General features: G+C 41.5%; 1 protein-coding gene across 3 annotated transcripts in view; it reads left to right on the top strand.

The window, feature by feature from the left end:
- The window catches only part of smad3b (SMAD family member 3b), a 134108-nt gene that overhangs the window by 77383 nt on the left and 35564 nt on the right, over positions 1-21161 (top strand). For all 3 annotated transcript variants that reach the window (XM_072565283.1, XM_072565282.1, XM_072565284.1), the window contains one exon: positions 19219-19412. In XM_072565283.1, coding sequence (XP_072421384.1) covers positions 19219-19412 — 194 coding nt within the window. The remainder of the gene's footprint in view (positions 1-19218; positions 19413-21161) is intronic.

Raw genomic sequence — 21161 nt, 5'->3', positions numbered from 1 at the left:
GCAGCTCTCGACAAGCAGGAACCCCTCCCCCACCTTCTCCAGCTGCAGCAGAGGCGTCTGCAGCTGCCCTGGGGGACTTAACTACGGTGGCGAGCCTCGTGGAAATGATCTCCAAACTGGATGCGAAGATCGACGCTTTATTGAAGAATCCCGAAGTCAATGGGACTCGCTCTAGGTCGCACTGCAAAAGCACGACCTAGACATTGAGGAAATCGAGCACCGAGTCGGAGGGGCGGAGCTAAAGGCCATGACTTCTGAAACTACAGCGCAATCAGCCGTGGATCGGGTCCGGACTCTCGAACAGCGAGTCCAGACCTTAGAGAATCACACTGACGACCTCGATAATCGAGGTCATCGAAAAAATATTTGTTTGCTGGGCCTTCCCGAACGGGAAGAGGAAGACCAGCTTTACAGCATTTCTCGAAAAGTGACTGCCACAGCTTTTAATTCTGGAAGCTGGATCAGGCCAGGTAAGGGTGGAATGGGCCTACCGGGTCGCAATACGCGGGCCCAGCTCGAACCAGCGCCCCCGCCCGGTCCTGTTCCGGCTGCAGAACCATAAGGAGAGGCAGATACTCCTAGAAGCCTCTAGAAATCTTGGAAAAGATTCCCAAGCCATGATCTATAAAGGATCCAAGATCATGTTATTGCAGGATTTTTCCCCAGCTCTGGTCCGAAAGAGGAAGGCATTCAATGAGGCGAAGAAGTGTTTAAGGGACTTAAATATTCAGTACTCCTTACGCTACCCAGCGACGCCATGCTTTAGCCGTTAAGGATCTGTGTATAACTTCGGATTGCTGGAAAAGGCTAAGGAATTTTTGGACTCTTAGATAAATTGTAAGAGATAATGGATGTTGGTTTGCCTTTCCCCCCCCCACTCCGGTTTATATCCCCCCTTTTTTTTTACCTTACTGTTTAATATTATCTTGGGGGGTGGAGAGAGGGATTTACCGGGGGGGTGGTGGGAGGTCTAGTTAATGTTGGTGGGGGGAGGTGGTTACATTATTCTATTTTACCTCTGTCTTTAGGAACGGGGTTGTTTTCCCTTTATATTTTGTATTATTATATTTAATTATTATTTATTGAGGTTATAATTTTATAGTTATATATGTTTATACATGGTATTAACATTACCAAATATATCCAGGTGTTGGTGGGGGGGGGCGGGGGGAAGAGTGGGGGTAGGGTGCTCACTGTTAACTCTAGCTTTGTAGTATATTTGAATTCTCCTCATCCTATTGAGGAGCGCCTGAGTCAAGGGTGAGGCATTGGTTGGGAGAGGATACGATGGACCTTTGGAAAGGAAGTGACACCCCCTGGGAACAAGGGGGAAAATCTCCATTTAAATACGTTTTATATTTTTTTTATTATTTAGAAATAGTTTTTTATTATACTGTTGTGAGTGTATGAGAGAGCCTTTATTTTTGTGAATTTTATATGCTCTACGTTCGGGATGTTCTGGATAGAGTTTCCCCTCCCGAGGGGTCGCCTGATTTGCCTGGATGATTATGGTTGATCAGTCGGTTAAGTGGTGCACCTGGAATGTCAAGGGGAGTAATTCGCCAGTCAAAAGGAAGAAAATATTATCAAATCTCAAGAAAGAAAGAGTTGATATAGCTCTCCTACAGGAGACACACCTGTTGGATAAAGAACACTTGAAATTACGACAGGGTGGATCTGATCAGGCCTTTTTTTCTTCTTTTAGCTCAAAAAGTAGGGGAGTTGTTATTCTTATTCGGAAGACTTTCCCTTTCAAAATCCTAAATCAGATAAAAGACAAATCTGGACGATATATTCTGATTAAAGCCCTCATAAATAGAGAGGAATATGGGATTTTAAATTTGTACTGCCCCCCGGCACACCCCTTTAAATTTATAATGGAAGCCTTCTCAAAATTGATGGCTCTTGGTGTCCGTCATACAATTATAGGGGGAGACTTTAATTGTATTATGGATCTGGAAATAGATAGGATTCCCAAGAGTACTGCAGGAGTATCTCCCAGATCTAGACAATTGGTGGATCTGAACAAAGAATTAGGATTAGTAGATGTATGGAGATGTCTTCATCCACAGGGCAGAGATTTCTCTTTTTACTCCAATCCACATAAATGTCATACCAGAATTGATATGTTTTTTTGCCCCCTCGATTTTTAAAAAAAATTCCATATCATCCTGTAAAATAGGTAGTATAGCAATTTCCAACCACGCTGCTGTATATATGGAAATCAAGGCGAGGAACAACGGGACATCCGCTCGGCATTGGCGTATGGACCCCTTCCTGATGAAAGATAGTAAATTTGTAAAATACTTCTCTCAAGAATGTAAAACTTTTTTAGAAATTAATTTAGGTACGGCTAGCAACCCATCAATGATGTGGGAGACCATCAAAGCTTATGCGCGAGGTTTGATTATCTCCTACTCAGCGACCCAGAAAAAATTAAAGGGAGAACAACAGCGTCTGCTCGAAGCTTGCTTAAAAGCAGCTGAAACTACATACGCTGCTAGACCACCTATTATCAAATTGCAAAGGATTACGGCCCTTAGGGCAGCTCTAAACACCACGCTTACCCAAACGGCTAAGAGGGAAATATTATTTGCAAAACAAAGGTTATATGAATTTGGCGACAAACCGGGTAGATACTTAGCACTTCTTGCAAAGAAAAAAAAGGCCCCTCAAACTATCACGTCTATCAAGGAAAGTACGGGTATTTTGACTCACATTCATAAAAGGATTAATGCAATCTTTAGAAAATTTTATTCTGATTTATATAAATGCAGGATTGTGAAGACAGGACTAGGAGAATGCAATCATTTTTTAAAAATTTGATCTTGCCGGACCTAACTCCGGAACAGGTATCGGTCTTAAATGCTCCCCTAACAGTCCAAGAAATACTTGACGCAATCAGGCAACCTCAGAGCGGTAAGGCACCTGGCCCAGATGGTTTTCAAGCTGAATTATATAAAGAATTTACAGAAATATTGGCTGGTCCACTTATGGACATGTATAACTACGCATATAGTCAGGGCTGTCTCCTGCCTTCGCTGAAAGAGGCAAATATCTCTCTTATCCTTAAAAAAGGAAAGGATCCAGAAGATTGTGCGTCATACAGACCAATATCCTAGCTAAATGTAGATTTTAAAACCCTTTCTAAAACATCAGCATTGAGACTAGAAAGGATATTGCCAAATATCATAAAGGAGGATCAGACGGGGTTTATTAAGGGCCGTAGATCATCCTATAATATTAGAAGGGTTTTGAATATGATTCAAGCCTGCCATCAGGGAAAGATACCAGGAGTAGTAGTCTCATTAGACGCGGAAAAGGCATTCGATAGGGTTGAATGGTCATATTTGTTTTACACATTGGAAAGGTTTGGCATTGGAAAGGTCAAATAGGTCTCAACATTGTATAGTGATCCCAAAGCAGTTGTGGTTACCAATGGATTAGGTTCGGATAGCTTCAGTATGGGTAGGGGCTGCCGTCAGGGATGTCCTCTCTGGCCATTGTTATTTACGCTAATACTTGAACCACTAGCAGAAGGGCTGATCCTAATATAATGGCCCCTAGGATTGGTACAGGTAAACATAAAATTACCCTTTATGCAGATGATGTTCTTCTATTCCTCAGTAATCCTCTGATGTCCATAACCCGCTTAATCCAAGTTATTAATACATTTAACGCATTCTCAGGCTATAAAATTAATTGCTCAAAATCAGAGGCTATGCCAATGAGTGGCCTTGCTATGATACCCCACTTAGTGGACGGATCCCACTTTCCCTTTCAGTGGTCCTTGGAGGGTTTCCTATATTTAGGCATTTTTATTACCCCAGTATTTGGTCAGTTATACAAGGCTAACTTTGTGCATTTACTGAAAAGGATAAGGTAGGACCTCCAGCGATGGGGAGACTTTCCAATTTCCTGGTTGGGTAGAATTGCACTAATTAAAATAAATGTCCTGCCCCGTCTCCTATACCCTATGAGAATGCTTCCGGTGATGCTGCCGATGCTGGTACTACGTAAATTATATGGCTGGTTGGGTTCCTTTATCTGGAATCATAGATGGCCCCTCATTAAGCTGAAGAAGCTACAGCTTCCCCAGGCAAGGGGAGTTTTGGACTTCCCAGATTTTAGGAAATATCAGTTAAGTTCCCTATTAAGTTACATAGCTGATTGGGTCTTGTCTGATCTGCAATTAATCTGGCTGGACATCGAGGTTTCTCAAGTAAAATGCCCACTTATTAACCTTTTATTTTCAGACAAGAGGAAAATCATTACGGATCACTGTAAAAACCTTATAATACTAAACACAATTCAAGCTTGGAATATAATGTGACAAAATGAGGGCAACTCACATAAAACATCCCCCTATGCACCGATAGTGGGAGCATGGGGATTCCAACCGGGGTTTACAGATGCCAGTTTTAAACTCTGGAGATCCAGGGGTATCTCATGTCTAGGGGACCTATTTAAACATGGGGTCCTGATGTCTTTTGAACAGCTGCGTCAGAAATTCGGATTATCTAATGGAGACCTCTTTCGATACTTCCAAATTTGAGATTATATACAGAAGAAGACTACGTTATTAGATCGTCTTTATAAATCAGATAGAGAACGTAGAGTGCTATGGCCAATGGGGGTATCTTCCATCAGTACTATTTATCATTCACTACACTATGAAGTATCAGGAGATATGGACAATCTGCTTAAAACATGGGATCAGGATTTGGGACTAGAAATCTCTATAGAAATGTGGAATGACATTTGGGAAAATGCCAGAAGAATCACCATCTGTAACAGAACTCAGGCTATCCAGCTGAAGATACTTCAATAGCACTGGATCGATTGGCAAAATTTAAGGCAGGAGCATCTCCAATATGTCCCAAATATAAAATAGAGGTGGGCACTCTTGTACATTGCCTCTGGACCTGTCATAAGATCCATAGATACTGGACTAAAGTAGCAAGTACCCTGACAGAAATTTTCGGAATGGAAATTAAAGTGGACCCTGTATCTCTCCTTTTGGGCTTTTCGAACTTACCCTCCCTGGACATGTACGGGAAGAGACTATTTTCTATTCTCTCTTTCTGTGCAAGGAAAAATATTTTGGTAAACTGGGTGGCTGAGGGCCCCCCTGGACTTTCAAATTGGCACTGATTAATTATGGAATGTATTCCCCTTGACTTCCTTACAAATATGGTGCACCGAAAGACCGAATAATTTCATAAAATAAGGCAGCCCTTCTTGAATTATATGAATACAGATATTTCGGCTATCCTAACAAGGGCTTTTATTTAATTGAGGTTACGAACCTGGCTGGTCCAGGGCCCCTTGGGAGAGGAATCCCGCACAAATACGGGTTTTGTTACATTTAATGTTAACACATTCCGAGCATGTATCTCACTCCCAAATTTCTGTGTTATCCATTGTTTTTTTTTCTTTCTCTTATTTGAATAATGTAAGAGACTTAATTATACACTCTGGTTAGTTGTAGGTTAGATTAGTAGTTAGTTTTGTTTTTTTTCTCTGTATTTTTCTTTTGTTAAATTTTGTTTATTATTTATTTAAGATTTAATTGTATATCAATGTTTGTACTTGAGAGTTTTGTTTATTTTTGTAAACTTGTAAAAATGTTAAATTTCTAATAAAAATATCTATTAAAAAAAGCGAGATGGTCTAAGCTTCCAGTTTTAAGTATTTAAGTAAGACCCCACAGCTCAAAGGACACAAATCAAAGAAGATCCATTTAATCAGATTTAAATTTAATCTAGGGAAGTAATTTCTTTGGATTTGAATTTCTGTGGATTTGAATTTCTGTAACAGATGGTGCTGAGGAACAGGTTGAAACTTTGTTTTGCTGTGTGTTTTAAGATCTTTTGAACTTCTATATTTAGCTTGGTTTTTATTATTTATATCTTCTTTGCGTAATAAACATCTGTTCTGTTAAAGAAACTGCAGCCTTGTGTAACTGTGTTTTGGTGACTGATCACCACGGTATCTAAAACATAAAAAAATTTTTATCAAGCCAGGTTTAATTCTGGGATTGAACTTGTCCAGTAATACCATCAGCTGGGATCAAGATGACATCATCACAGAAAGTGATACAATGTCATACGATCTTGTTGCCTCTTACAGCCTTGTGGTAAGATGAAGCCACAGTAAGATGGTTCTTAGATAAAGTTAATATTTTCCTTACTTCAACAGATTCTACAAGTATCCATTAGCAGCATAACAAGGACAACATCATTATAGCCATCGGCATAAATTTAGGATATTGCTTACTTTGTCCAGAAGCTCTTGGGAGGCCTGTGTTCTGTCCAAGATCAGATGCAGAGATAAACGATGAATAGGATTGATCCTGTTTGACTCTGCCACATGTTCCCATAGAACTGTGCTCAGCAAACTGCTGTGTCTGTGGAAAGTGGAATGATTCCAAGGTATTTGAACTGTCAGAGGTTCAGACCACAAAACCACTTATCTGCTTTCCAATTGTTACTTTTCTTTTAAGGTAACTGACTTTGGAGGGTAGAGAGAGATCTGTCCCCATCAGAAGCCAATAAGATTTACATTTCAGTGTCTACGAAACTTTGTATATTATCTATTTCAGACTGCAATAATTCATCTGAAAGTTTTTCTCTTTCGTAACTTCCCAATGTTTCCCATGATATATTTCTCTGGCTGATTGGTCCTTGCTTAATCTGGATTAGTGGTGCTGGAAGAGCACAGCAGTTCAGGCAGCATCCAAGGAGCTTCAAAATCGACGTTTCGGGCAAAAGCCCTTCATCAGGAATAAAGGCAGTGAGCCTGAAGCGTGGCGAGATCAGCTAGAGGAGGGTGGGGGTGGGGAGAAAGTAGCATAGAATACAATGGGTGAGTGGGGGAGGGGATGAAGGTGATAGGTCAGGGAGGAGAGGGTGGAGTGGATCCTACCCTCTCCCTACCCTCCTCTAGCTTATCTCTCCACGCTTCAGGCTCACTGCCTTTATTCCTGATGAAGGGCTTTTGCCCGAAACGTCGATTTTGAAGCTCCTTGGATGCTGCCTGAACTGCTGTGCTCTTCCAGCACCACTAATCCAGAATCTGATTTCCAGCATCTGCAGTCATTGTTTTTACCTCCTTGCTTAATCTAGCCCTGTGGGTATGGAGGGATATTTGACAGTAAAGGAATGCAAGTAGGTAGGATTGCATAGAAGCATAGAGTTATGCAGCACGGAAACATACCCTTCTGTCCAACTCGTCCACGCTGACCTGATATGGGACATCCCAATACAAAAGGCCTGCTGCCCAACCAGTTTTTATTCTCCGTTTTAGCATCTGCTCATATTTCTTCATAAAAATCCAGTACCATAAGCTCAATTCCCTTCTCTCTTAAAAGCTAAGCAAGCTTTTGATGTATCTGTACTGTTTGTTTCAACCACTCCTGTGGTATCAAGATCCATATTCTCAACATTTTTAGGGTAGAGAAGAATCCTTCTAAACTCTCTACTGGATTTCTTGATGGCTATCTTGTATTGATGACCTCTGTTTTTTCTGTCCTTCTCAAGGGGGAAGTGTTCATTCTGTCAAGCTTGGTCAACCTCCAACCTCTTTTACTCGTGAAATACTGGGTGCCTCGGTGGTTAGCACCGCTGCCTCACAGCACTAGAAACCCGAGTTTGATTCCAACCTTGGGTGACTGTCTGTCTGTGGAGTTTGTATGTTCTCCCCATGTCTGCATGGGTTTCTGCTGGGTACTCCGGTTTCCTCCCAGAGATGTGTAGGTTAGGTGGGTTAGTCTCGGGAAATTATGGCTATGGAGTGGGGCTTGGGTCTGGATGGGATACTCTTTTTGGAGGGTTGGTGTAATGGGCTGAATAGCATCTTTCCACAATGTACGAGTTCTATGATTCTAGTGATTCTATGAGAGGCATGCTCAATCCTGTGCACAAATTGATCAAGACAATCGGGCAGTGATTAGAAGTTGAAATTTGGATTGATTTCGCTACTTTCTAGCACTGAAAGGAAGGAGGAGCAACTTAAACTGCCAACCTAGTTACCACAAGTCAACTTGCTACAGCACAAACGTCAAACTGAGTGGCTGGTAAAGCTTGTCCAGGATTGAAATCGTCTGAGGAAGCTACGGATTCTTTTGTAGGGTGGGGAAAAAAAGTGTTTCCTTCCTTGTTCCCTCTGAAGTTACACTCTTTCGAGAATGCATCTTTGAATGTAGAGTCAATGGTCCCCACGTTGGCTTTGCCCCGCGCTCCAACTCTAAAATCTTGCAAATGAGGCATTGACAAGAGAACCTTGTCTGACCTGGGTGCAGGTGTTGAGTGGTTTGACACATTCACTTTTTAGTGAGCTCTATATTGAACTTGATTCTGATTCTGGGCACAGTTGAATTGCCAGGTGACCGTCTTGGCTAGCGTGTGCAGGTTGACCACTGGAAGTGGTGCTGTTGCCTGTTACTAGGCCTCCACATGAGTCGATGCTTTCAGGAAAGGAGGGGGTGCAAATTCAGGAACAGATGTGTGGTCCAGTTGAGGATACTTAGAAGATGAACACTTCAAAGCTGGTTTATTTTTACAAACAGTGAACTGTGTTCTTTTCAGCCCTAAAGGTTGTTTGAAGTCTTTAAATAGTGCTGATTCTGTGTATGTGTGTATTTATTTTTCCAACTCTTTGAAAGCTTAAAATAGAAGTTACAATGTTTGAACATTTTAAAAATAGTGCTATTGAACCACTAGTGGCTGGGCCCTCAGGATACTTTGTCATTCCGATCCTTGCACTGGCTGGCTTAATGATTAGCCAAGTGTTCCTCATAGTCTTTTGAAGAAATGCAGTTACTCATGTTATTGCAAGGAAAAGATATATTGACATTCATGAGGAAGAATTGGGTTAGGTTGAGGCTGCATGGTTTAAATTGTTTTAATTCCAGAAAGCTCTTTATGCAATCTCAAAGATGGGCAGACATCTTCGAGATAATCTGCTCCCTTTGTTGTCTTAGGGTCTTACCAATAACCCAACCTCTGCTCAATCATGGGTTCTCCCTCTTTGGAGTCCCAGCTCCAGAAAACATCTTTAGCATCAGTGTGAGGTTTTCTTTTTTTTAAAAAAAAGCAGTGTGTAATTTTGTTTTAAAAAAAAAATTAAACCTGTTCAAAAGGGTTAAAATAGCACAATTAATTGTCTGTTGTTGGGTGACAAATTGGCATGACGTTCCTGTTTGTTATTGAGCTCTATTCATTTTAAAGCACCTCCATTAACATTAGAGAAGTTTGTCCAATAAATGTACTGGGTTGGTTGACTATTGCTGCCAACAATAACTTCTGATTCTGCCTTTAACGTTTTAATAGTACATTGAAATTACAGCATACAAATAGGCTATTCTTTGCACTAGTATTTGGGCTCCATGCGAACCTCTTCCCATCCCATTTAATTAATCATAGGTAATCGTTATGAGTACAATATCTTCAAAACATGCATCAGGCTAACCATAAGAAGTGGGAGCAGCAGTGGGCCATTTGGCTCTTCAATCCCACTATGCCATTTGGTAGTATCGTGGTTGATCTCTGACCACCTCAAACCAACATCTTGAAAGGTTAATGGGGTTTAACCCTTTATTCTTGATGATGTTGATTGAACCTCATTGAAAATTATTTGAATGTGATTAACTCAGCTTCCATTCAATACAGGTCTTACTCACCATCAGACTCCGGTTTTCAGGAGGGATTAAGGCGGTTTGGTCATCTGTGTTGACCTGGAGCTGGTTGTAATCATTGTAGGTGTATATTGTAAAAGATTTTAGATAGCACTAGTCACATGAATCTGGGGTTGTATTCCTGGTGGAAGGAACAGGATATGGGTGTAAATCTAATCTAATCTAAAGTTAGACAAGAGGTCCTCAGCTACTTTTAATATTCAAATGTTTGCAAGGCTCCTGAAGTGCAGCCCGGAAACAGGCCATTCAGCCAGATTGGTGTTTATGTTTCTCCTATCCTACTATCTCTTTGTATCCTCAAAACATCCAACTGCCTTTTGGCTTTCCTGGCCTTCAGTAATTTATAAACCATCTTTTGTGGCAAACAGCACTTTTGTGTAAAGCAAAGGACCAAAATACAAAGCTTTTCAATTTAACCTTATTTCCAAAATGGTCATTGCATGTGCCATATGAAGAAAAATCAATACATTGGGACGTTTCTACCCAGCATCCATTGCAGCAGAGAAACCACCCTGTGTCCTTGTGATGGAAGTATGCAAGCGTTGTATGCCAGAGAGAGTACAGACCATCCTTTAAAAGATAGTTTGCTAGTCATTATTGCATCAATGTTTCAGAGAATCTCTGATATAACCAGAAATGATATACAAGCTACTTGGGTGTTTTAATAAATGTGTTTGTTTTTGGATCATCCATTTGAACTATTTTATCACCACGTTAGGGTTTGTCACCTACAGTAACATTGCTAGAATGTTAGGTGTTCCTGCAGCTTCAGTTATCATGAGTTTACGCTTCATTGCACTTTGAGCATGACTTTTTATTTTTGCCTGTTCGGAGACCAGCAGCTCAGGTTTTGAGCTCCAAGATACTTTTTTTAATGTTTGGAGTTTTTGTGTATGTTTTCTATTAACTTGGCCTGTTTTGATGCAGAATGCCTCGAGATGTCTCGCTGCACATTGGAATTGTTATGGGAAAGCAGATGACTGTAATGGTTTAAATAGAGCGAGTGGCTGTTCTATGTGTTGCTGTGTGTGGTAACTGACCCTATTTTCAACATTGCTGTAAAGGCACAATCTTTGTATTGCCCAGTTACATAGTTGAAAAGTGTGGTGCTGGAAAAACACAGCAGGCCAGGCAGCATCCGAGGAGCAGGAGAATCGATGTTTCGGGCATAGGCCCTTCTTCAGGAATGAGGCTGGTGTGCTAAGCGGGCTGAGATAAAAGGTAGGAGGGAGGGAATTTGGGGGAGGGGCGCTGGGAATACGATAGGTGGAAGGAGGTGAGGATGATAGGGCGGAGAGGTGGTGGGGGCAGAGAGGTCGGGAAGAAGATTGCAGGTCAAGAGGGCGGTGCTGAATCTGGGGGGTTGGGACGGAGATAAGGTTGGGGGGAGGGGAATTGAGGAAGCTGGAGAAATCCGCATTCATCCCATGTGGTTGGAGGGTTCCTAGGCAGAAGATGAGGTGCTCTTCCTCCAGGCGGCATGTGGCCAGGGTCTGGCGATGGAGGAGGCCAAGGACCTGCATGTCCTTGGCGGAGTGGGAGGGGGAGCTAAAGTGTTCAGCCACGGGGAGGTTGGGTTGGTTGGTGCAGGTGTCCCAGAGGTGTTCCCTGAAACGTTCCGCAAGTAGGCAGCCTGTCTCCCCAATATAGAGGAGGCCACCTTGGGTGCAGCGGATACAGTAAATGATGTGTGTGGAGGTGCAGGTGAATTTGCGACGGATATGGAAGGATCCATTGGGGCCTTGGAGGGAGGTGAGGGGGGAGGTGTGGGCGCAAGTTTTGCATTTCTTGCGGTTGCAGGGGAAGGTGCCGGGAATGGAAGTTGGGGTGGTGGGGGGTTTGGACCTGACGAGGGAGTCGTGGAGGGAGTGGTCTCTCTGGAACGCTGATAGGGGCTTGGCACGCCAGCCTCATTCCTGAAGAAAGGCTTATGCCCGAAACGTTGATTTGCCTGCTCCTCTGATGCTGCCTGGCCTGCTGTGTTTCTTCAGCACCACACTTTTCAACTCTGGTCTCCAGCATCTGCAGTCCTCACTTTCTCCTTGCCCAGTTACATAGGAAAACATGGAAGGGCATAGGTCTTTAGCCACTTGAGCCTGTTCCACTAATAAGATAAGGATAGTAGGGGCAGAATTAGACCATTCAACCCATAATGTTTTCTGTGCTATTCAGTGTGATCATGGCTGATCTGATAATCTTCAACTTCACTTCCAATTTGCTGAAACCTTTCATTTCCTTCCTGAATAAAAATCTGTCTGTCCCAGCCTTGACCGCCTTCTGCATTAAAGAATTCCAAAGACTCACTCGCCTCTGAGAGAAGAAACCTTCCTCATCTCAGTCTTAAATGTGTGACTCCATATTCTGGCAATGCCCCTGGTCCAAGACTCTCCTGTAATCTTTCCATATTTACTCAGTGAAGTTCCCTAAGAACAGTGTCTGTGCTACAACCCAACTCCATTCCCTTGCCCCATCCCTGAATACCTTTGGATAAGAAACACCTGTCATTCTTAGTTTTAAACTTTATTTAGTTGATTGAGAGCCAGTTACTATTTGCGGAAGAGTTCTGAAGATCTGTTACCTGTTTTGTGTACAAATATTTTTTTTAAATTTCCCGCGAGTTCTGAATCTAAACATTTAATTTTTCACCTTCTCTCTGCTCCACCATTCCTCCACCATCCACAGATTTCCCAAATAATAGAATTAGCTTCTCTAAGTCTACCCCAAGTATTCTCTTGGTGTTTGTTTGTACGTCAGTTTCAAGGTGTGTAAGTAGCGATCAATATCTGCCACCAATTTTTGAGTGTTTTCCTACCCAGGTTTTGGGAAATGTACATGTGATTTGAGTCAAATGAACTGGTGTGTTGTTCAGCATGTGCTTGTCTGTTTATACTGTGTCTATGGATAGTATCCAACTGTGCATTTGCCTATGAAGTTCTTTGTTGATTGTTGGAGCAAATTGTGGTTCATTCTAGTTTGAATTGAAACATCAGAATTAGGGGCAGGTTTTGGTCACTTGGCTATTCAAGCCCGTTCTACTGTTCGATACAAGATTGTATCTAATCCTGGTGATTATCTTAATTCTACTTACCTGTCCACCCTCCCATGAGCCTTGATTCCCTTGCCTATCAAAAATCTACCTAATTCAATAATCCAGCCTCCACTGCTTTCTGGGAGGAGAGTGTTCCACCAAAACAACCCTCAGGAAGAACAAAGTTCTCTTCATCTCCATCTAAAAGGGAGACCTCTTCAGCCATGTCCTCTAGTTCTAGTCTCCCCACAAGAGAAAGTGTCCTCTTGGTATACTCTGTTATGTCCCCTCAGGATCTGTAAATTGCATTCTGCTTGACTTCTGTTCAAGCTTCCTTCATAAGTTAACCCCTTCACCCCGGAATGAATCTCTGAACTTCCACCTTTCAGCCAAATCTAGAATCAAGTGACTGGATGAGGGAAGTTCACCCATTGTGGTGTGATTTCACAAAATTTACATTCCCGTTCATTTAAAATAAATTTTGTGAAAGAGCATCTCCGTTATTGCCACTGTGTCACTCGGCACAAGGAAAGCGTGGATTTTCTTATTTTCAGAACAGTCTTGAGAAAACTCTGGGTGTCTGATCCAAAACCGGATGGGTGGTGACTCAATATTTAAATGGTTGGAATGAACCAGATATGTGTATTGGATTAATTCTGGCTGCTGAGGCAGACAGGCTGGGTTACATGCTGCTATTAAAACGGAGAACAAAGGAATGCCAATTGAACAATTTGAGCTTTTGTGTTATTGCGTGGCACAGTAATTTCTATCCTTTTGGTTTCAGCAGTGAGTTGTGTGCACATATCATTGTTGTAAAAGTTACAGCTGCACGTGTAACATGGGTTGCAAAATAAATCATTGTAGCAATAATATATTTCCTCTGTTGCTCCTTTGTCCTTAATTTCTCTTTCTCTTTATTTCTCTCTCTCTCTCTCTCTCTCTCTCTCTCTCTCTCTCTCTCTCTCTCTCTCTCTCTCTCTCTCTCACACACACACTCACTCTCTCACATTCCTTCACTTCTTAACTTCTCTCTCCTCTTCATCTTTCACCTTGTAAATATGTTGTCCTTTCTCTCCCTGCTAACCTCTGTCTTCTCTCCTAATTCTCATCTCTCTCAACTCTCCCTCCTTCCAGTTTTCTCTCTCCTTATTTCATTCTCTATTTTTGTCACTATATATCACCTGATGAAGGAGCGTCGCTCTGAAAGCTAGTGCGCTTCCAATTAAACCTGTTGGACTATAACCTGGTGTTGTGTGATTTTTAACTTTATCACTATATGTATTTTTACTTCAGCCATTTTGAGTGAGAGCAGAGCAGCTGGTTTCTGCAATGTGATGCCTAGCTGTGTTTTTGATTCCTTTGTCAGCTGAAGTAGTTGATCTCTGTCACCTTAGCTCAGCTGTGAAAATTATGTTTGTGTGGATGGAGGGTGAGGACATAGAATCAGAGCACAGAAAGAGGCCAGTCAGCCTATTGTGCTGCTGCCTGCTAATTGAATAGCCATAAGTCCCACACTTTCTAAATTACTCTTTAATTTTTTTTCCTTTTTAAGTTTAAATATGCATGATTGCAATGTCCTTCCTGGCTGAATAGCACATCATCACTTAATGTCCAGGATTACAAGTGGAGAACTTCTTTTTGTGTGAAGTACAGAAAGCTAAACTCCATAATTCCAATTTGCAACACGTGTCAGTGCCTTCAATGCTGGGGTTAGGGAATGCTACAGGAGACAGCAAAGGAAAAGGCAATGTTTTTTATCAATGAGCTTGGAACAAAACACCAAAAGGTGAACCAAGATGAATACAGAAAGGTGAATAGATTAGATTGCAAGGATGAGTTCTCATGTAACTTAACTCTGAAACTTCAAGTCTCACTTTTATTTAAAATTGGAAGAAAATATATTTTTGTCTGGGTTCCTGGTTTCTTTAAAAATATGGACACTATATTGAAAAATGTTTCAAACTCTGACCCAGACTTGGAACAAATCCCAGAGCACTAAAGAACCTCATAATTAGGCAACATTTGAGAAAGAGTTTAAACTCCTATGATGTGTGACAGCTTGCCTTGTGGTGTATCAGCAAACACTGATTTACTCTCAGTTGTGTTTGCTCAAAGGAAACCAGGTCAGTACTACATATCCTTGATGGCTAGTCCTACAACGTTTGTAGGAATATAGGTTTCAAAGCACAGAAGGAGGCCATTTGGCTCACTGGTTTAATGTTATCTGAGGCTCAGTGGGTAGCATTCTCTGAAACCGCTTCAGAGATTTCAGCACAAATTTCGAGGCCGACGCTCCAGTACTGTGCTGAGGGATTGCTACACTGATGGAAATGCCGTCTTTCTGAACTTTGTTAAACTGAGTCCTTGTGCGTCTCCTCACCTGGATATAAATGTCTCATGATCACTTGTTGAACCAGAGCAAGGGAGTTCTCTCCATTTTCCTGCCTAATATTCATACCCCAAGTGATATCATATCTGGCTTGTTGGCAAGTGATTTTCGATGATTATATCTGGTCTTTATCAAGTTGCTATTTCTAGGAGCTTGCTGTAAACAAATGAGTTACTACATTTCCTATTTACTGTCCTTAAAATTCAAAATCTCTACTTGGCTGTAACATGCATTACGATGTCCTGGGCTTATAAAAGGTGTGATGGAAATCTAAATCTCTATTTATTTGTGTTATGCCCATATCCTATGCATTCTTGCTTTGAAATACTTGATCCAGCTTCAATGAGGTGGATTGCTACCTTAACTGTGTGAGTTAAGTTGTCCATTAGAGTTTTTTTCCCGTCTCACATTCTCCTATCAATGTGTTGATTTTTTTGGTCAGGTTGAGTGCTGTCCAATGGGTAATGGTGAATGTTATCAGGCTTCTGCAAATTGTAAATATATCAGTCGACACAGATCAAAAGCACTGACTTGAGACAAACTGTGTCTTGCAGGAGTGGACAACTCAGCCTGTCCACACATGGGTCCTTTTTGAGCAAGGATGCTGAACTGTGGTCAGATATTGGTAACCTGACCAATGGGGGAGATGACAACCAAGTGGTATTATGACTCGACTATTAATCCAGAGACCCAGGTTAATGTTCTGGGGACCCAAGTTTGAATCCCACTATAACAGAAGGTGGAAGTTTGAATTCAATAAAATCTGGAATTGAGTCTAATGATAGTTGGAAAACTCATCTGGTTCAAAAATGGCTCACTAGGGAAATAAATCAGCTGGCCTTACCTGGTCAGGCCTACATGTGACTCCATACCCACAGCAAGATGGTTGATTCTTAACTGAACTCTCGGCAATTACTGAGGGGCAATAAATGTTGGCTTTGCCAACAATGCCTACAGCCCTGTGAATGAATGAACAATAAATATAAATTTACCATATCATTTTCTAGTACTTCTGAAACTAATGCCTTTAATTCCCCTTCCTGATTAGAGATTAGGTAACTCTGATTAATTCTTATTAACAATCAGTTAATACCTGCAGAGGATCAGCTTGATGGGATCATCTTGGTTAGTTTGGCTCAGTTGCATGTTGCCTGAAAAATGCCGGTGATGTGTACACATTCTGTACTTTTGTTTCCCCTGTTACTAAGGAGAAAAATATTTGTTGTCTTATCTCTGAATAAAACTTGCTGTGACTCAATAATTGTACAGGCCTCAGCTAAGCAGTCTAGTTGTGCCCTGGCTGTGTTCCTAGTTTATGCACTTTGATGTAATGTCATGTTGGTTACAACAGAAGTTATGCTTCGAGTTTTGGTGCTGCTTGATGAGGATGTCACACAGCCTTTTGCAGCATAAAAAGAGGTCATTCAAACCATTAATTCCATGTTTTTTGCCCCACGTAAATTTTCTGCAGCTTTCTGAAAGACATTGAGATACATCTGATTCCTCCCTCTACACCATCAAAAGATGTTCCTGATGCTGGCCTCAGTTTGTGATGGTCAGCATTTGTAGACCATTGAATGTCTGTCTTGTCCATTTCAGAGGACAGCTAAGGGTTGACCATGTCATGTAGGTGGCACGTAATGCAGAACAGGTAATGGCAGTAGATGTCCTTCCCTAAAGGGCATTGGTGAATGAAATGAGGTTTGACATGAATCAACATCAGTTGTCATGGTCACTATTACTGAGATTTAACTTTATTTTACTCATTAATGGAATTTAAATTCCACCAGTTTCTGTGATGGAATTGAAGCCCAAGCTTACAGACCATTAGCCTGCAATGACTAGTGCATTGAATTTATCACTATATCATTGTCATTCCATCCACACACACGCACACTCTTCAAAATAAAGAGAAACAAGATTCATTTTTTTTAGCCCAGCATGAGTCATCTTTGGCACAGAGATGTGCTCTTGGTCTGGCGAAGAGTCATTTGGACTTGAAATGTTCTCTCTCACTTTTTTTAAATAAATGAACAGTGACTGTGTTGTGCTGATGGAATTACTTTTTACTCATTGAATAATGTACCATGAGACCATCTGATTCTGTTCAATAGAAAGACTTGCAAGATGTAAATGTCTTTCATCACCCCAGGGTGGCCCAAATCACTTTGCAGCCAATTGAGCACTTTTTGAAGTATCAACCAATTTATGCACAGCAATGAGAAAATGATCAGATAGTCTCTGTTCATTGTATTGAATGATGGATAAGTATGGGACAAGACATTGGGAAAAATCCTCCATTCTTCAGACTACTTGTCCACCCGAGATTGAAGATGGGTCATCTATGTAACAGCTTGTCCTACGGCATTTTTAACAGTGCAGCACTTGCTCAGAATTCATTTTTATTCAATACTGCTTAGATGCTCAAGTTTCTTGAGAGGGGTTTGAACCCATAGTTTTCTGACTTAGATGCAGGTGTGTTAACCCTGATCTATATCTAACCACTTCATCATGAATTGTAATAACTTTAGAATAGCAATGTCATTTCTTTAAAGGATCAGTTTTTGTTAAGGAAGAATCTGAGATTTCTGCTGAAATGGGTTTGTTGCCTTTGTAAAACTTAATCTTGGTAGTTATCCACTACTGTTAGCTTTAATACTGTCCAGAGAAAGGCCACAGTAATAAGTTGAGAGTTGTTGCGGTGTGCAGTGTGTATGCTGAAGGTGATGCATTTTGCATTTCATTGTAGAGAGGGACTTCTTTACCCAATCTTGCTCTTCTCATTTTTGAAAATGTGTTGGCAATACAGATTAGTAGGGCTTCCCGGGTTCCACTCAGGACATTGTGTGCTTTCGTTCATATTCATGATGTTATAGGACTATTTTTTTTATGATTAGATTAGATTAGATTCTCTACAGTGTGGAAACAGGCCCTTCAGCCCAACCAGTCCACACTGACCCTCCGAAGAGTAGCCCATCCAGACCCATTTCCCTCTGACTAATGCACCGAACACTATGGACAATTTAGCATGGCCAATTCACCTGGTCTGTACATCTTTGGACGAAACCGGAGCACCTGGAGGAAACTCTCTCAGACACTGGGAGAATGTGCAAACTCCAGACAGACAGTCGCCCGAGGCTGGAATCGAACCTGGAACCCTGGTGCTGTGAGGCAGCAGTACTAACCACTGAGCCACTGTGCCGCCCAATTTCCAATTCCGAATTGTAGCCCCGCAGATTCTCGGGTTAATATTCTGTTGGTTCCAGGAACTCTGGGTTTGTTTACACTATAAACGTGTAGCCATGGGAAGGGAGAACTCCGTATTTGCATCTGGCTGCATTCCTGCTTTTAAAAGTGTCTCAATAATCATTCGGTGCATTGGAAGATCAGCACTGGTAATAGAATCACAGGATGTTACAGTACAGAATTGGACCATTTAACCCTTCAAGAGTGTGCCATTGTATTTTTCTGAGACACCTCATTTAATTCCACTTGCCTGCTTGCTTTCCGTTTACTACTTATCTACATGCTTGACAACTTCTTCCATGATTATAGTTAGTTTTATAAGGGGAATTACATATGTAAACATGTCACACTGTAATTACAATTCCACACCTGTGGTGCATGGAAGGTGTGAGTCTTGCTGTGCCTGACTTAGTCCAGATGTTGCCCTTAACATGTTCCTTTTTCAGGAACCACGTTTCTTCACCTCTGAGCACGAATCTCCCAAACAAAACTAAAATAGAAAGAAATGGTGTGTGTCTGCAGCATTCCAATGTATTTTGTAATTTACATTATGTCTGTTTTAAGCAGCGGTAATTGACTGGTATTTTTGTGACTCATTCTTGGGCAAATCACATCTTTATTGTTATTTAAGAGTTACTCATATGAATAATAAAATTTGATGCAAGTTAAGATTTTTTTTTTCCTTTTGTGGGATATGAACAACACTGGCAAAGGCAACATTTATTGCCCTTGAGAGGTTGATAGTGTGCTGCCACCTTCTACCATGGCACCTACCTGGTGTAGGTGCACACACTGCTGTGAGCAAGTGTCCTGTTATTGAACCTGAGTTGTGACTGACTTGTAACACTTGCTTCTTAGGTCCCTTGATGGAAGGCTCCAAGTTTCCCATCGGAAGGGTCTGCCCCATGTCATCTACTGTCGACTTTGGCGTTGGCCAGATCTCCATAGTCACCATGAACTTCGAGCCATGGAAATGTGTGAGTTTGCCTTTCACATGAAGAAGGATGAGGTCTGTGTGAATCCTTACCATTACCAAAGAGTGGAAACACCAGGTATGTGTACAATGCTGAAACAACTCATTCAATCTAATACGTTCATGTTAATGTTTATGCTCCACATGAACCTCTACAAAGCTACTTCACCGAACTCTATCAGAATAGTCTGCCATTCCTTTCTCCTCCTTGCACCTATGTAGCTTCATGCTTTATGTCTACCTCTGCTACTGCCTGTAGTAACAAATTCTATGTTATAACCACTGTCTGAGTAGTTTAGTTTATCCTAGATTCCTTATTGGTTTGTTAGTCACTATATTGCATGTATTAATAGACAATAGGTGCAGGAGTAGTCCATTTGGCCCTTCAAGTCTGCACTACCATTCATTATGATCATGGTTGATCATCCACAATCAGTATTCTGTTCCTGCCTCATCCTCATAACCCTTGATTCCACTATCTTTAAGAGCTCTTATCTATCTCTTTCTTGAAAGTATCCAGAGACTTGGCCTCCATTGCCTTCTGGGGCAGAGCATTCCATATATCCACCACTCTCTCTGGGTGAAGAAGTTTCTTCTCAACTCTGTTCTAATGGCCTACCCCTTATCTTTAAACTGTGCCCTCTGGTTCTGGACTCATCCATCAGCAGAAACATGCCTCCTGCCTCCATAGTGTCCAATCTTTTAATAACCTAATTCAGGTCCCCTCTCATCCTTCTAAACTCAGGTGAATACAAGCCCAGTCGCTCAAATCTTTCAACATTAGATAGTCCCGCCATTCCAGGAATTGACCTTGTGAATCTACGCTGCATTCCCTCAATAGCCAGAATGTCCTTCCTCAAATTTGGGGACCAAAACTGCGCACAATAATCCAGTTGCGGTCTCACCAGGGCCCTGTACAGCTGCAGAAGGATCTCTTTGCTCCTATACTCAATTCCTATTGTTATGAAGGCCAGCATGCTATTAGCTTTCTTCACTGCCTGCTGTACCTACATGCTTACTTTCATTGACTGATGCACAAAACACCTAGATCTTGTTGTACTTGCCCTTTACCTAACTTGACTCCATTTAGATAGTAATCTGCCTTCCTGTTCTTGTCACCAAAGTGAATAACCACACATTTATCTACATTAAACTGCATCTGCCATGCATCCTTCCACTCACCTAGCCTGTCCAAGTCAACCTGTATTCTCAGAACATCCTCCTCACATTTCACCAGCTTTGTGTCATCAGCAAATTTGCTAATATTACTTTTAATACTTTCATCTATATCATTAATGTATATTGTAAACAGCTGTGGTTCCAACACTGAACCTTGTACCCCACTGGTCACTGCCTGCCATTCCGAAAGGGACCCGTTTACCACTACTCTTTTGCTTCCTGTCAGCCAGCCAATTTTCAGTCCAAGTTGGTAGTTTGCCCCCAAAACCATGTGCCCTAAATTTGCTCATTAAACTCCTATGTGGGACTTTATCAAAGGCCTTCTGAAAATCCAGGTACACTACATCCACTGGTTCTCCCTTGTCCATCTTCATAGTTACATCCTCAAAAAATTCCAGAAGATTAGTCAAGCATGATTTCCCCTTCGTAAATCCATGCTGACTCTGACCTGTCCTGTTACTGCGATCCAAATGTGTCATAATTTCATCTTTTATAATTGACTCCAGCATCTTTCCCACCACTGACATCAGGCTGACCGGTCTATAATTCCCTGTTTTTTTCTCTCCATCCCTTTTTGAAAAGTGCAACAACATTAGCCACCCTCCAATCCACAGGAACTGATCTTGAATCTATAGAACATTGGAAAATG

Source organism: Chiloscyllium punctatum, chromosome 48 (genome assembly GCF_047496795.1).
Source record: "Chiloscyllium punctatum isolate Juve2018m chromosome 48, sChiPun1.3, whole genome shotgun sequence".
Lineage (NCBI taxonomy): Eukaryota > Metazoa > Chordata > Chondrichthyes > Orectolobiformes > Hemiscylliidae > Chiloscyllium > Chiloscyllium punctatum.
Note: the sequence above shows the minus strand (reverse complement) of the source record. Positions and strands in the feature narration are given on the sequence as shown.